Source organism: Poecile atricapillus, chromosome Z, assembly GCF_030490865.1.
Source record: "Poecile atricapillus isolate bPoeAtr1 chromosome Z, bPoeAtr1.hap1, whole genome shotgun sequence".
NCBI classification, from domain to species: Eukaryota; Metazoa; Chordata; class Aves; order Passeriformes; family Paridae; genus Poecile; species Poecile atricapillus.
The window spans coordinates 116727466-116744790 of NC_081289.1; the positions used below are offsets into that span (position 1 = coordinate 116727466).

The 17325-nt window shown below is 35.1% G+C and overlaps 1 protein-coding gene across 1 annotated transcript in view; it reads left to right on the forward strand.

Moving 5' to 3' along the window:
- Nucleotides 1-17325, forward strand: part of PTPRD (protein tyrosine phosphatase receptor type D) — a 382186-nt gene that overhangs the window by 253276 nt on the left and 111585 nt on the right. The window contains exons 14-20 of the mRNA XM_058827273.1: nt 1271-1576; nt 2602-2795; nt 4677-4703; nt 6825-6942; nt 11777-12364; nt 12793-12893; nt 13705-13958. Of these exons, the coding sequence (XP_058683256.1) occupies nt 1271-1576; nt 2602-2795; nt 4677-4703; nt 6825-6942; nt 11777-12364; nt 12793-12893; nt 13705-13958 (1588 nt within the window). The remainder of the gene's footprint in view (nt 1-1270; nt 1577-2601; nt 2796-4676; nt 4704-6824; nt 6943-11776; nt 12365-12792; nt 12894-13704; nt 13959-17325) is intronic.

Below are 17325 nucleotides of genomic sequence, written 5' to 3' on the forward strand. Positions count from 1 at the left end.
ACAAGAAAGGAGGCAAAAATAGGAAAGGAATTCACACCCTCTCCTTCTGCTAGTGAGTTTGAATTATGGGTCTTTTTTTGGTGCTCTGAATGATCTGTTAGTAGGCATAGATTTTGGTAAGTCAGAGTGCATTTAAGCACATAAATGCATACCTAACTTTCAGTACTTGATTTGCATCACTGAAAGCAGTGGAATGACATGCATGCTTAAATGCTCTGAAGCTTGGAAAAGGTAAATATGCTAACATACTCCTTTGAGAAAAAATGAGTAAAGGTGAGCATTTCTGCTCTGGAAGACTGGTGATGCTGACAGGAGATGAAACAAAGTCAGAAACTCACATTCTGATGTGTTGAGCTTGTAAAGTCACTTTGTAAAATGAATACCTGCTTTCTTTACACATTGTTTGGGTTAGAATTTTTTCTTTTCCTTTAAAAGTAATATACATTACTGGTAGGAATAATTCTTTGCTAGCAAAGGTGTCTCCAAGAGGAGTTAAAAAAATAAAACTGACAGCTGATCTAGGGTAAGTACAAGTTACAGTCAGAATCAACAAGCCTGTCACTTTTTCCTGGTAGGTAAATCTTTGACTAAGACTTTTCTGCATCTTCTATGGACTGCATGCTCATAGTATGTTAGCTACAATAAATGTTTCAGTAACTGTTTTCAATTTATATGTAATTTATGGTTGACTTGTGTCAGGCAGACTCATTAAAAAAAAAAGATAATTTGTTTATGAGAATAGAAAGGCTGCAAAAATAGAAACTCATGGAACAATTTCTAGCAATTATTGCAAGTTTTTAGGACTTGTGTAAAGAGATTTTCTGTCTTAAGGAAAGTAAAGCCACTTGAAGGGGATGTCAAAATTTGTAAGTAAATACATGCTATGTATTATTTAAAATGTTACAGCTTGCACTAATTGCAAGGATTATGAAGATAGGTCAGTAGTCATAGAAGTATCACGTTTTTATTTTATTTCAAGAAGAATTTTAATTACAGGTAGGTAATATTATTTTGAGGCTTCATTTTCATATATTTCCCCTACATCCTTTTTCACCGTTTAGTTCATCCGTTCATTTTCAGTTTCTTCATGTTAATAAGCCAAGGTGCATATGATTACCTGATGTTTTGCTTTTTTGAGTTTCTACTTTTTGTTTATTTATTATTTTCATTTGGTTGTCTTTTATTTATTTTTATTTTTTCTTTTGTTCATTTTTTTCAATCACTTCTATCCTTCCACTCAAATCCTCCTTTAACCCACTACTGAAATTAGAGCCATCAGCTCCTCCTCAAGACATTAGTTGCACAAGCCCCAGCTCCACTAGCATTTTGGTAAGTTGGAAACCTCCACCGGTGGAAAAACAGAATGGCATTATAACTGCATACTCCATCAAGTACATTGGGATTGATGGAGAAGATGTCAAGCCCCATGAAATTTTGGGAATTTCCTCGGACAGTACCCAGTACCTTTTGGAACAGCTGGAAAAATGGACTGAGTACCGGATCTCTGTGACTGCTCACACTGATGTTGGACCTGGCCCAGAGAGCTTAGCAGTATTGATTCGGACAGATGAAGATGGTATGTTGCCTCCACTACATCAGTTTGCACCTCTATGACTCTGTCATCTGCTGTCTTTTGTATAGGCTAACAGTAATTTTTTCTGCTCCTCTTTTTTTTTTCCCCAAATATAACCAGATATTGTCACCCTTTGAGCTTTTTAATCAAAGACTGTTCTTTCTACACCATTTTTCTATTTTTGTATTTTTTTATCAGAAAATATTTTTTTTTTCCAAGTGACATGAATCTGCTGCTCCTTTGAGCCCATACGTATCCTTCTTGCTTCTTTAATGAAAAATTTCTCTTAGGGAAAAAACTTTCTGCCTTTTCCTTGATTTTACAGTCATTGCCATTTTTAAAAAGTTATGTCTATAAACTTTTTTACAGGCCTTGGTTTTTTGGTTGTTTTAGTTTTTTTAAACTGTTTTCTTCTTCCATATTGTGCTTTTTGATTTGAGGGTTTTTTTGGATTTTTTTGTTTGTTTGTTTGTTTTTTTTGTTGGCTTTTTTTAGTTTTGTTTTTTGATCTTGGAAAACTGATGCTCCACACATTTTCTTTTCTTCCATTCTTGAAAGTGACAGAAGACATCCTTGTAATCAGCCTCCTTTTTATCCTGAGGAAAAAACAAACCAAAATAAAGCATAGAACTTGACAAACAAAAAAAAAAAAAAAAAAAAAAAAAGGGAAACTTTTTTTTAATCTTTTGTGGTTTTGTTATTATTATAGTATTATTATTTCAATGATTAAAATATCTCTTTGTATTATAATGCTTTGAATCTCAAAGCATCTTCCTTGGCTTTTGTACATTTTTACATGTTTTTCTATTTCTCTAATACTCCTTTTTCTTCCATTTTTTGCATCAGTCATGTTTTTTGATCTTTTCACTGAAAGGTAGAGCAGATTTGTTGAGCATTTTCATTTGCTGAATGATTTAAATTCTTCAAAGACAACATAGTGAGTCTGCCCTTTCTTAAAGAAAAAAAGAGAAAAGACATGGGTGGGACAGGTGGCTGTAATTCTCTTCTGTCCAATGATGTTGTTCCAGTTCCTAGTGGTCCTCCTCGCAAAGTCGAGGTAGAGGCTGTCAACTCTACTGCTGTTAAAGTGTCCTGGCGCTCGCCTGTGCCCAATAAGCAGCACGGTCAGATACGAGGATACCAGGTCCACTACGTGAGGATGGAAAACGGAGAGCCAAAGGGTCAGCCCATGCTGAAGGACATCATGCTAGCAGATGCACAGGTAACTGGGACACTCCCTTCTTTTCTAGGTCACAGTGAAAACATTTCATTTACCAGAGAGCAATCCAAAACTGCCTTTTGTTGTTGAGGGTCTTTTTTCATTCTATTTAACCATCTGCCAGCTAGCATTTTTAGTCTTTATTTTAAAGACTTTTTTCAGAACACTTGCATTTAAAGGTTCTCAGGCCAAAACAAGACACTTTCTTCTTGATTGATCAGCAACTAAATGAGCTGTGTCATTACTGTGGTTCTGTTAAACCTGGAGACTTTACCTACACTGAAACATTAGGGTGATCTAATCCAGGTCAAAGTCAGTGTAGCGAACTCTGCATGGCTTTATCCATCCATCTCCTATTTCATTGTTTCGGTGGACAGCCTAGAATCATTGGAAGCCAGTGTTAGCCTGTTATTACAGTGTTTCTCTGATCAGCTTGTACGCACCTTACTACGCATTTCACATGGAATTAATGTTCTTAATGTAACTTCAGAAACCACTGAGGTATTATACTCTTCATTATTCATATCAGGAGCTTCAGTAAAATGAGGAACTTAGTTTGAATAAGTATGTGGTTATTTATATTGCAAAATTTCCCATCTGTTTGAGAAATTATGAGATTATGAGATAATGAAAACATCCAATTTTAAAAGCTTCTCAAACTAGGATTTTACTGATTGAGATATAAGGGTACTCTGTAAAACTTAAGATTTCCAAAGCTTTTGACATTGAAGGAGTCATCCTATGGGAAACTACTATCTATTATACATGTCTCACTGCTAGCTCACAGTTTATGAGTGGATTGGCAGGAAATAGAAAAAATTTATTTACCTAAATCAAAGAGTAAAATCGATTTTGTAAGCACTTTACATGGGTAAACAAATGGGGGGGTGCCTTTTCTTTTTCTTTCCTTTCCAGTCTTAGTTCTGAATCTCAGATTTGCACAGACCTCTTTGGAGAATAGGTCGCCTATACCTGCATTTTGCTCATCACCCTATTTGCAAAATACTGTGTTTTTGGAGGACTTTGCTACCACTACTTACTTTCCTATTTTGGAAAACATGGTGTTTAGGGTTTAGGGTTTAAATTTAGTGGAGACAAAGATGGAAGTAGATCAGGAAGTGGGAAGGGAAATTAAAAAGGGAGAGGAGATGGAAAAGGACGTGCTAGTGTGCTTTCATTCTCTTCTTCCTTTCACAAATTTTGACTTTCAACCTCTCTGTGGTACGGGAGTTAAAATTATTTTAAACACAAAAAGGTCAGTAACTGGAGACATTAGGGTCCAAACAATAGAAAGGCAAAAGTTGTATTTCTTCTTTTGTGAAGTTTAACATTGACCTGCCCACTTGCCACTGTTTCATGAAAGATAGTCAACTCCTTTGTCTTCCTGCCTCTCCTTCCTGCCTATAGTACTTCTATGATACATGTGATCAAGGCTTCTGCATCTATGAAGACCTTGATGATAAAATATCAGTGTGGTTTCAAGACTTAATGCATTGCATTAGTTTAGGAAACTGAAACATATAGCCTGGTAACATGATTAAATAAACTAGGTAGCCTTTAATGTTGCCTTGGCAACTTTTAATAAAAAATATTATAAAATAGTATTATATTGTACAAGATGATTCATTACTTTATTTTTTTTTTTTTTTTTTGTCAGTGAAAAAAAAGTAGCTGGATTTTAGGGAAAAAAGAAATAGAATTAAAGATGCCTGGTCTGATTTCATTAACCAATGTGATTCTACATGGATAATTCAAACTGTACATGACTTTTTCAGACATCTTTCATATTCATTTTACTATAAAGAAGAAAACTTTATCTCAACCAGGCTACAAATCTCCTTATTTCTTTTGTTTTTCCTTTCCACTTCCTTTACTCTAAATTAGTGGGAATATGATGATACTACTGAACATGTAAGTACTTTTTGACTGGGCAGAAAAACATTGTGTGTTTGGGTTGAGATTCTTTTGTCTTGCTTGTTTGCTTGTAGCATTGTATGTTTTTGGTTTGGATTAGGGGTTTTTTGGGGCTTTCTTTGGGTTTGTTGTTTTTGTTTTGCAGGGTGTTTTTATGTCATTTGCACAAATGCATGTTCCTAACATCAAAGGTTTTCTCTTATGACACCTTTTTCCTCTATTGGTTTTTTGTTTTTTTTTTTTTGTTTTTTTTTTTTTTAATTTTTTTTTTTTTATTTTCCCAGGGAGAATAAGGTTACTGTTGCTTGCCTGTTCTGGGGTTTAGCATGATGCCAAAATGTACAGCACTGATTTGTGTTTTCCATCTTTTTGATGGCTGTCACTAACTTTGCCTCACAATTTCTTCTTTACAAGGCGATAACAAAATAAAACAGAAGCAGTTCAGAGTTACATACCAATAGTTGTATTTTTCTGTATTCATTTTAAGGTTAATTTTTTTTTTTTTGTGTAACTGAAAGTAGAAGTCAGTTGTGCTTTCTTTGGATAAAATCACTACATGCTATCATGGAAAGCCAGATGCCCTGCAGTGTTTATGCCTAAGTAATAATGTTTGCTGTATCCAAACCACAACATTGCATGCAGCCATAGCTCTTACATCATGAGGTACTGGTTGTTTTAGATGAAGCTAATATCTTCATAAGTCTTGATGTTTTGTAGTTTTGTGGGGGTTTTTTTTCTGCCTTTTACAGTTTAATTCTGGTAGTACCAGGTGCAGTTTTCTTACAAAAGATACGAAGTCATTCAATTCAATTCTGAGATAGAGTCTAAGAAGGGGATCTTTTGATAGGAGATTGTTATATGTTGTTTCATTTTGTTGTTTGGGTTTGTTTTTTTTTTTTATTTGACCTATTTTGCCCACTCATTCTGCTCATTTCCTATTTATTTCTATATTGCTAATAACTGACTGTAAATAAAATGCTGAATTCTAATCACATCTTTACTAAGCTCATATCCACTATCTTGAAAAATCCATATACTATGAATAGTCTGGCCCATGATTTTTATATTAACTTTTCATGGCTGTTGCATCTGAGGGATGTGTGATTGCACATTTGCTATTTATTCTAGATGTATAAATACACCATCCCTCTGGCAGCACTGAAATTTAGTGCAAGTTCATTCAGGCATATAAAAATGCAAAGGAGTTACAGGCTGGAAGTTGGGGACTCTGGGCCCATCAGTTATCTCTGAAGACTGTCCCTTTATATTGGTGTATAAGATTTATTTATATTATTAGTGTCAAAACTTACTCCTCTTGCTGTCCTTGTAGCAGGACATAAGTGTAGTATGTTTCTCATACACCATTCAGCATCTTCTGTGTGCGTGTATGTGTGCACACATGTGTGGAAAAAATACCCCTTTGCTGTGATATATACAGTTTGATGTTGTTGCTTTGCTTTGCTCTAGCTGAAGAGCTACTTGCTTTGTAGCTGCTGTCACCTGAGGGCCATCATATCTATCCCTTGTCCAGATTTTTAGTGGTGTTTGACATAGTTCTTTTAGACCTGAAGGGCTAGTGGTTTCCAAAGTCTTTTCAGATATTGTGAAGCACAGTCTACCCAGTGATACAGGTTGCAATGAAAGTGTTATGGAAAAAACAAGACTTTTTTGTTCAGCTACACCATCATTGCTTACAAAGTGGGCGTGTAAATGCAACATTTTTCTTACTAGGCATTTTACATCTAGATCAGTGATACCCTGTTAATGACTAAGTTAAACAGAGTTTCTCTTGTCTACATGTGCACGTTTCACAATGTCAGTAATATTCCTCAGGCAGGGTATTTCTGAAGACTTTTTTCACTGTTCACACCACTAAGCCTTTGGCCTTTCGCTTTAAACTACCTGAGGCATACTACTTAGAGGTGTGCTGTCCTATTGCTTAAGTTTGTGAAATGTTTTGCATTATTTCACCCAGTACAGTCTGTTGTGACACTCTAATGCTTGCTATCACTGCCAGTAGCTCAAAAATGTGATGTAAATGGGGTTTCTAAAGGATTCTGCATTCTCCTGGCAAACAATCTGTTTTAAATTAATTGTTCTTATTTTATTTCATCCTAGGAAATGATAATTTCTGGGCTTCAGCCTGAGACCACATACTCTTTCACTGTGACAGCCTATACAACTAAAGGTGATGGAGCACGCAGCAAACCCAAACTTGTATCTACTACTGGTGCAGGTAATACTTACATACAAATTAAGCTCTGAATGAATCTTTTGCTCTCTTCTGTTGCTGTTTTGTTCCTACTATTTAGAAATCTCCTGTTGTGTGAAAAGTGTTTCTAGGACATAGGATATTCTGTTTCAGTATTTGGACCTTCATTTATTTAGATAAAAATAGAGCCAGTGACTCCCTTTGTGCCTTTCTTAGGTCCATGATGAGGTGATTTCATAGTTTTTAGTAGCTCTTCCACTATTATTGGTGTCTTCTTTGAGAGGAAAAAATAGAAATTTGGACCTGAGAAGGATATTTTTGTAAAAGTTGTAAAGGGCTTTCATGATCTTCATGAAAGTAGCAACACTGCTGCCTTCCAGGAAAACATTGAAAGAACCCATCTGTATGACATTCACAACTTATCTCATAATTATGTAATTATTAAGGCAGAGAATTGGAAAACAGAGTGAAACTCCATCCTGTGAAATCCTGAAGCCTATATGGATTCAGGGGTAATTTAAGGAATGACTGGGGCAAAATACACCCTGCCTGTTCAGTCTGCATTTGATCTCAGGTGGTACTAAACTCTGGATATCTTGACTGCATAACCAATACAGCAGTTAGAACAGGTGGGATGAATCAAACTGCTTTTAGATAAGGAACATTTTCTTTTTTTTTTAATGGGTCACTGTGGCACAGCTTAACCAATTGATGCCACCACAGGTTTAGTGTGATGCTTACCTACAGGTGTTCACAATCTGTAGGTATTGTGTTCATTTTCAGGGGTTTGTAGTGCAGCCATTAAGGATATTCTATTACAATCACATGTAGCACCATTACAAGCTCTATGAATAACAATGTTTTGTTTATGCTAATAGATAAAATCCAAAAGGCATATATATTTGTATTTATAATGATTGATTCAATTTTTAAAACAATCACTGAATGCAGAACATATCCTGTATTAATATCAAAACCATCTACAACCTTTTCATGTTAGATTCCTTGGAAAGATCTCAGTCTTGGTGGCTAGATGCACAATGTTTCATTTCAGAGAATTGTAGAATACATTCTAATCAATACTTTTGGCTATTGCTGAAATTTACTGTGTAACTTCTTATTTTTCCTGAATTCTCATACTCTGAGAAAAAAATATGATATATATTTCTGGTATGTGCTGGAACTTTATTTAAGAAAAAAAAAAAGCACTTGATCCATTAGTCTTTTTTTTTAAGTTCAATTAGCAATTTAAATAAACACAATTATACAAATTATGATTTTATTAGTTCCTAGACATAAACGTAGGTTATGCAAATATGCTTGCAAAACTTAAAGTTTCACTGCATTTAGTCCTTATTGACTGTTCATGTGTCATTCTACCAAGATCTCTGATGCTTCTAATTTAAAAAGACAGAACAAATCCTATGTTCCATATAAACTTGTCTGAAAAGCAATAGAGAATCAGAAGCATGTCTGTAAATGTAATCTGTATTACACTGTTCTTGTCTGCTTAACCCTATGAACAAGTAATGCTTGTTCCCTGGGTTAACAGTTAGTTACCATTTTGCTCCTTCATAAATCCCAGACTTTATGAAATCTCTTCACTTGGTGTTACAGCTTGCTGTGTTTGGCCTGTTTCTGTAAGAAAAATTTGTATGCAGATTTTTGGAAAAATAGACATTGAATAGTCAGTACCAAGAGCTTCCTGCTCACTATCTCTGAGAATGCATCACCACAAGGGAAGGAACGATGCATTAACACCAAAGGGTTGTAGGTCTGTAATGCAGTCTCCTATACATTTTGAGTTTCCATTTGATTTTTTTTTTTTTTTCTAGAAAGGTGCTATTGGAATACTATGATAAAGAAAATGATGGATCTGACTTTCTAGTTTAACTTTTAAAGTTTGAATAAGATTGACTGAGATTATGTTCATAAAAGATATGAAAAGAGAATAGATATCTGAACAATTGCTAGAGAAGCTATCTGTAATGTATTCAGACAAAATAAGTAACCAGTCAGCTGTCCAGTTAGTGATACAAAAGAGTGATTTACATTTTCAAGCAGGAAAGATTCACCAAACATAGGTAAGCCTACAGTATGGTAACTCAGTTATTAGTAAAGTCACAGAACGCTGTTGATATTTACATTCAAGAGTATGGATTTGTCTTATGTTCTCAGATGGAATAAAAACTGTAACTGAATATTTTTAAACCAAATTACTTATTAAATTACTTGGGGCAGAAGTTACAAAATGAATGATTAACAAGACCTTGATAAAAATGAAGACTTACTAGTCAGTGACATACGATTTTTATGAAGATTTTAATCAGACCTTTAATTTCTATGTCACAGTAGTTGAAGAATCTCATAGGACAATAGCTTGTCTATTACTTGTCAAGGTACATTTACTCTCATAGTGGACCGCTCTCTTGAAACACAGATTACAGCTAAGAGAAAACAGTTTGTATTAAGACGGTGGTGTACTTTATAGCATCTAACAGAAACAAATTACTTCTGGTAATTTGGCAAAAGCAGCTTGCATGAGCTTCTACTAGTAGCGGCAAGCCATTGCAGCAGAAATGTCTGATGCAAAGGGGTATGTGAGAGATGTCTTGCTATGTACTAGTGGAAGAGGCTTTCACTAGATCAGAGAATATATTTTATTTTATGAAAAATGTCACTTCTTTTAGGCTCATGAAAAATTCAGGTTATTACCAGAAATTTCTAGACAGAGCTATTTGGTGGCATAACTGTATATGCAACTGTACAGAAACCTGTCATTTGTCCTAAAAGATTATAATATTCATAAGTAAATCATTCTGAAAGTAACTGTTAACTGAAAGCTGTCTGGAAATAAAAAGAAATTTATCTGCTTTGCAACATCAGATAGGCTTTATGGTATTAAAAAAAACTCTGACCATTGTCATTTACTATTTAAGTCACAGGGCATTTTATTGGATAAGCAAACTTTATTAGTTCCTGGTTCTGAGAAGTTAAAATGTAGCTCTAATTCTGAAGTCTGCCACAAGAGCAAAAGAAAAAATTTATTGCAGAAATAATTCAGTTATCCCTTTCAGTAATCTCTTCTTTAGGAAGCTGAAGGAGTATTAGTCTTTTTATGTAAACTATTCTTTCCTCTGCTACTCTGCTGCCAGTACTAGTTAGAATGCAAAGAAAAATATGGTCTGCAAAAGGCTTTCATCATGGCCTTCTCTTTTAGTTATCAATGAGAAAAAGTCAGAACAAACCAGAGATATGTTCTTTACACAGCAGAAGGTGTGAGAAAACACGCACAGGATTCCACAATAATGCTGCCAGGTGAACTCAACATTTAAATTTAAAGATATTTTGAAAACTTCTGTAAAACCTACCTATAATTTCTATAAAATTAGAAACAAGGTCATGACTTGTGACAGATGTAATGAGGAAAGAGTTTAGTAAATGCAGAATTTTTTTCAAGGCATGCCATTCTTCCCTTCTTATTCCTAATTCTTTATGGATTGGTAGTTAGACTTTCTGACAATCACAATCTGATTTGCTGGTGATAGTGCCTGAGAACTAAAGATAAGTAATAAAATCTATTGAAGTGTTTAAATACAGGAACCAGAGCTCACAGTGTAGCAGTTATATTCACATGGGAAGACTTCGAAAGCAGGTGAAACTAATTAGTCTTTGTTGAAGACTCTGTTGTCATTGCAGAACTACTCCCAAAGTTATTCTGGTCTCTTGACCAAAATTATTATGGTCTCTGTCATTCATTGGTATGGAATGAACACCAAATTTCTGAATAGTTATGGATATGCTTCATTATCAAATAAATCTCTGCGATAGAAACAGTCTTTTTAAAAATAGAAGTATTAATGAAAATATAAATTAAATATATACAAATGGTGTGAATAAATTAAAAGTAATTAATTAATTAAATAAAAACAGTAAATGAGAATTCATACTGGGACTCCAAAAATGTACACTATATAAATTGTGTAATGACATTTCTGGTTTGATTAGGACTAATTCAATTCAGTTCCTCCTCAATGTCTGTAACACACTTGCAGTCTGAACTTCCCTAAAAGACAAATCGCCAGTTTGGACCAATGGGTCCCAGTTAAGATTATTACTTATGTAGTGTATAAGTTAAGAAGAGCTACCAATTTAGCCTTCTTCAGAAGAAATCCAGGTCATGTGCACAAAAACCATGCTGGAAAATTAATCATATGTGATACACTATGCTGGAAAATATTAAATTCCAACCTGTGCTACCTCTCCACACTGTAACAGTGGAGGTGGAAGTGATTTGTTTATGGAAACTAGAATGACAGGATTCTATCGTGCAGTAGTCATTTCTGAGGGCAAGGTTGTTCTGACTTCTGCCCCATTTTAACTATAAATGATAAAAGTTATGTTAAACTCATCTAGGAACTTGTTATTTCTTCATTAATTATTTTCCCATTTACAGGAAATGTGCCTTGAAGTAAACACATGAAAACTTATGACAGTACTTTTTTTTTTCTTTTTTTTTTGCAAACAAGGATTTGTGAGACAGGACCATTCATAAGACGTTTGTTGGAAGTTTTACTTCTTGATTTGTGTTTCTAGATCCTGTGCCTCTGAATGTGCTCTGTATTTAGAAATAATGGTAAGGGAAGAAGACAAAAAAACATCTCTACTGTTGCAGTTCCTTATACTGTATGACTAAATAGTACAGGAGCCAGACACTATTTCTTCATTAGGATAGCCATAATTGGAACTAAGAGTGAGGAAAGATAAAATATATCCCTATTCCTGCTAAAACTAGCCTCAAGAATTGTACATGCAATTGTGTTTATATCTATCCTCTTTAAATAACATTGTGCTACAGTTCCAGGCAAACCTCGGCTTGTGATTAGCCACACACAGATGAACACGGCTCTAATTCAGTGGCATCCTCCTGTGGAAACTTTTGGCCCGCTGCAGGGCTATCGCCTGAAGTTCGGTCGCAAAGACATGGATACATTAACAACCATGGAGTTCTCAGAGAAGGAAGATCACTTCACGGCCACAGACATTCACAAAGGAGCTTCTTATATCTTCAGGCTCTCAGCTAGAAATAAAGTGGGCTTTGGGGAGGAGATGGTTAAAGAGATTTCTGTTCCTGAAGAGGTACCCAGTGGATTTCCCCAAAATCTCCACTCGGAAAGCTCTACTTCTACATCAGTTCAATTAACTTGGCAGATGCCACTCTTGGCAGAAAGAAATGGCATTATCACCAAGTATACCATCTTGTACAGAGATATCAATGTTGCTTACCAGCCAGTTGAACTCCCTGTTGTTCCTGCTGATACCACTATGACACTTTCTGGCTTAAAACCAGATACCACTTATGATGTAAAAGTACGTGCCCACACAAGCAAAGGGCCTGGTCCCTATAGTCCAAGTGTCCAGTTCAGGACACTACCCGTGGATCAAGGTAGGATTTGTCTGCTTATGGCGTTGACCTTTAAAGGAGTATCGGTCTTTGGATATCAGTGTTTTTGAAGGTGTAAATAAAACTGACTGGCCCATTCATAAAAATAGGTTCATCAAACACAAAAGGTAAAGTATGCAAATCTTAATATGTTTTGGATGCCTTAGAATTCAGTTGTCCCTTGCCAAGCAAGTTCTGGCTAACTTCTTCACAATATTTTCAGGTAAGGCAAATGTGTGTATTGGCTTGTCACTAGATAAGAGTGAGAACAGCTTAAATGTGATATTTAAATATGAGCAAACAGGTAGGAGAATTGAATCCTTATTGATTTTTTTACTTAAATGGAAAGCTAATACTCCCAAGTAGCAGTGGAAATAGACAAGATCTGAGCTCCAAGATGTTGTTTATATACATTGGTTTTTTTTTTCCAGCAGTGTTTGCAAAAAATTTTCATGTTAAAGCAGTAATGAAGACTTCTGTTTTGCTGTCCTGGGAAATTCCAGAAAACTACAATTCAGCTCTGCCTTTCAAAGTAAGTTACTTTCCATTTGTACAAGAGAAAAAAACAGAAATTAGACAATGTATTTACCTGATTAGGTAGCTTACTGAGCATGTATAATGAACATGTATTGGGGGTATCATTGTTTCTAAGATTGCTAATTTTTCATTTTCCACTACAGTATTTTAAAGAAAAGAGTGAAAGAAAAATTTTCTTCTTTTTCTCTAGTCCTTTCCATGGCAAATGCAATTGAGTACCGTTTTGGGTTTTGTCTCCTCAATGTACAATGGCACATTTTTGATTTGCAGTTCTTTTACTCCGCTAGCTATAGCTTTATCCAGGTACAGAGACTCAGTGTAACATGCAGTCTGCCTGGCATTTGTTCTGCTTCAATCTTAATCACTTGTGTCATCTCAGGCAGTGGCAAGTAAAGAACAGTATTTTAGGATATTAGGAACTAAAATTTTAGAATATTTAGGAACTAAATGGTACAAAAACCTTTCTAAATAAGGAGTATGAATGAAAAAGTCAACCTAATTTTAACAAGAGTACCTTGCTTTAAATTCTGGGTTCAAGCAAAGCTGCTTACTTTGAAAAAGTGACACTGTATTTCAGGAGTGTTTACATTGCTATATATTAATGTAGTACTTTTTTTTTTTTTTTTCCCCTGAAAGTGAGCAGTTTACTTGCAGCAGTGAATTCAGTACTGTTTTACACCCTAAAATTTCCCAATAAATTTAAATTTATTTATTATTTAAATTTATCGCTAGCCTGATTGCCCAATTCAGTGTGACAGCATTTGCCTTCTCCTAGTAACACAAACCACCTTTGTGTATTAACTTAGATCCTTTATGATGATGGGAAAATGGAAGTTGATGGACGAGCTACTCAAAAGCTGATCACAAACTTGAAGCCAGAGACATCATATTCATTTGTCCTGACAAACAGAGGGAATAGTGCTGGGGGTCTTCAGCACAGAGTTACTGCAAAGACTGCACCAGACGTGCTTCGCACAAAGCCAGTCTTCATTGGAAAGACCAACTTAGATGGCATGATAACTGTGGAGCTTCCAGAAGTACCCTCTAATGAGAACATAAAGTGAGTATGAATGACATACCATTGTTTTTAACTCCAGAGAGATGATCATTCTAACTCTTGGTGGTGGACTACAGTTTTATTCTTTATAACAGTACAGAGACTACAGTACTCTGCAGTAGTGTTTGACCTAATATCAGTTTAATATTTGATAAACTGTGAGGTGCTGTTGACTCTCTCAAGGGACAAGGGGCCTTGCAGAAGCATACAGATAAATTGGAACAATGTGCAGTCATGAGTGGCATGAAAATTAAGAAAAGTGTCAAATTCTGTTGTAAAGATGGAGTACATCCAGCAAAGCCAATGGAAGGACTGAAATGAGTGTCCTGAAAGGATCTGCTGTGGGCTTTGAGCTTGTCTAGTTTGGAGAGAAGAGGGCTAAGGGCTGACCTCCTTGCTCTCTGCAGCTTGCTGAGAAGGGGAAGTGAGAAAGGAGTTGCTGATCACTTCTTCCTGAGATCCCTATGTAGAACATGAGGCAATGCCTCAGAGCTGCATCAGGGTTCAGATGTGTTAGGAAGCATTTGTTTACTATGAGTGTTTCCAAACTGGAAGAGGCTTCCTAGTCAGGCAGTTAATGTCCCAAGCATATCAGTGGGATGATACCCTTAATTTGTTTTAACTTTTTGTCAGCCCTGAAGTAGTGAGGTAATATGAATAGATGATGAATCTATTCAATATTAATAGAACTGACTATATGTCTGTTCCAGCTAGAACTCTTAAGTTTGTCATATAGCCACATATGTACAACTTGTATGGAGACTGATTATCTTTCAGTTTGCAGATTTTTCTCAGTGTACAGATCACAGAGTTTGCATCATGGATTGCAAAATGAGGGATGCAGAAAACCTGTTTTATTTTGAGCTATACATCATCTCAAAAAGTATGGATTACCCATCAACGCATAACTGCCCTGCTGTAGCTCCTTGACGTACTCATACTCAGTCATTCAAGAATTATGTGGAGTTTTAAAGAATTGGTACTGCACTTAAAGTAATTCAGATTACTTAATTCTGATTTTTTTTTTATCAGGATAAAAATACCTTGTCCTCTCCATTGGCCTCAGAAAGAGAAGAAGAGATTTTGCTAAAAAATTGGAAGTTTTCTAGTAGTTACATAGATTTTGGAAGCGAACAGGTGGTGTGGAAATTTAAACAGAAGCAGGACTAAAGACCTGAAAGAACATGGTCAGCAGGGATTAGAAAGGTTAGATAATAATGATTTGCCAGGAAAACATGAAGCATGATGCAATCAATAAATGTTATTACTTATAGTAATAGTGCTCTACTTATAGTGATTCTTGTTGATCTGTAAGGTTCCCATATGTAATGTAAAGGAAATGGGGAGGAAAATGTGCCAGTCATTAAATGATGAGGATTCAACTTGTCTTCTCCCTGGTGGATTTTTACAGCTTTCTAGAAAGCTGCCCCCTTTTTCATTACTGACTGAAGATTTTGAGGCGGGTAAGGTCAATAAATAAATGACTTTGAAACATTAAAAGGATGAAAAACTGAAAAATGTAGTCATTATCATTAGATTGAGTAAGATGCGGTCAGTAACAAATGCAGCTAAGGAAGACTGAAGATGGAATGAGTCTAAAAAGATTTATGAGGCAGAGAATGCACAGAGAGAAAAATGTGCAGGATAGCTGATCAAACAGTAGCAGAAGATAGCACTGGAATAAAAGAAAATTTCCTTGTTTTTCTCTAGTGTAAAAAAGTTAAAGAGGCTAATGATGTCAGAAAAGGTACATTAAATCTACAGGGTCCAACTGCAAATTTTGCAAATAATATGTCTACTACTTGTACATCTATCTTCTAAGATTTGATCAGACTTGATAAAGTAAAACACAAACAAAGGTTGACTTGACCCTTGGAGCAGGCATACCAAAGCAGCTACAGACTGAACAGAAAAGCTGACCTGATGTTTGCTAGAATAAAAAAGGTTGTTCTGCATTAGTCTTTGTATGGGAAGAAAAAATTAATGAATTAGCTATGTTGACATTTTTAGACATGCTGCTCCTCTATCGCTACATTATATGCTCAGGACTGTCCCTAGCTTACAATGAAGTACTGAGAATTTTTCAATAATACTAATTACACAGAAAGTGAATTGCTCTAATGAAGTATAGGTAATGAGATTGAGGGTAATGTTATAAAAGCCTTTGTAATGTTTGTAATTAAAGATGGTTGTTATTTGTCAATGTTTGATGATGATACAGCATAGAAATTGGTTCAGAGCTTACCTTATGTTTAGTAAAATGTACCTCTTTCGCTTATCTCAAGGGAGCAAGTTTTCAATTCTTCTTTCTTTTAGTATTTTGGGCTATTTCCAAAGCAATTTTTATGTGTAAAGGACAGATCGTATTTCTCTGAATCTCTTACATCTTTGAAAATCTTAAGTAAAAACAGAGTTTTGTGGGAGAGTTTGGCCTCTCAAATACTCAGTAGATAAAAACAATATCCAAATAAACCCTTTGTTTCTCACTCTCCTCCCTCCCCTCTCTCCCAGAAAAAAAAAAAAAAACCACCCTAAAAACAAGCAAGCAAATACTGAAGTGAACTATAAAACATGTTTTCCAGAAGGTGCTACGTTTTGTGCAATTAGCTAAAAATCACAGAATTTGCTGTCCTTCACAATTTGCAGCAGTGCATATTGGTGTGAACATTTTCATTTTTCTGCTTACCATTGATCTACTTATTGTTTCAGTTTAAAATAATCTTTGTGTGCTGAATGTCTTGGTAGATTTTCAAAGTTATGAGAGGGAGAATTTCATGAAGGAAGTGAAAAAGTGTGAAAGTTACATTAAAGTGCTGGATGTTCCTTGATTGAAAAGAAAAATGTATGAACTCTGTTAGCTTAAAAAAATAAAAAGATGAAGGAAAAGAAAAGATGAATATGTATCTTTGATGTTTGAAAGACCTATGGGGGCGAGTTCTTATTTCTTTTTGTCTTGATTCTTAGGCATCTGTTACAGAAAGGGTATATAAGTTGTTACTGTAAACATTTTTAAGTCAGTGTTCACTAGAATTTGCTATTCAAAGTATTTTTAATAGACCAGTTCACATTTAAAATCTGTGTTCAAACAGTTTTACAGTTTTACATCTTTTTAAAAGACGATTTATGATATTGTCACTATAAGAATGCATGCCACAGATATTTTTTGAAATACTGGAATACAGCATGTGGACACCAGTTAAAAATCTGTGGCCAGCACTTCGTTTCAGTGTTTCTGTTGGAGCTCAGCATTTCCATAGAAAACTTCCTCAAATTTCTTAATACGAGTATTAATGAATACATGTACTTTCTACGGGAGCTGAAAATCTAAAGTTTTGTTGCATTTCTTATATGGGAAATAGCTTTAAATAAG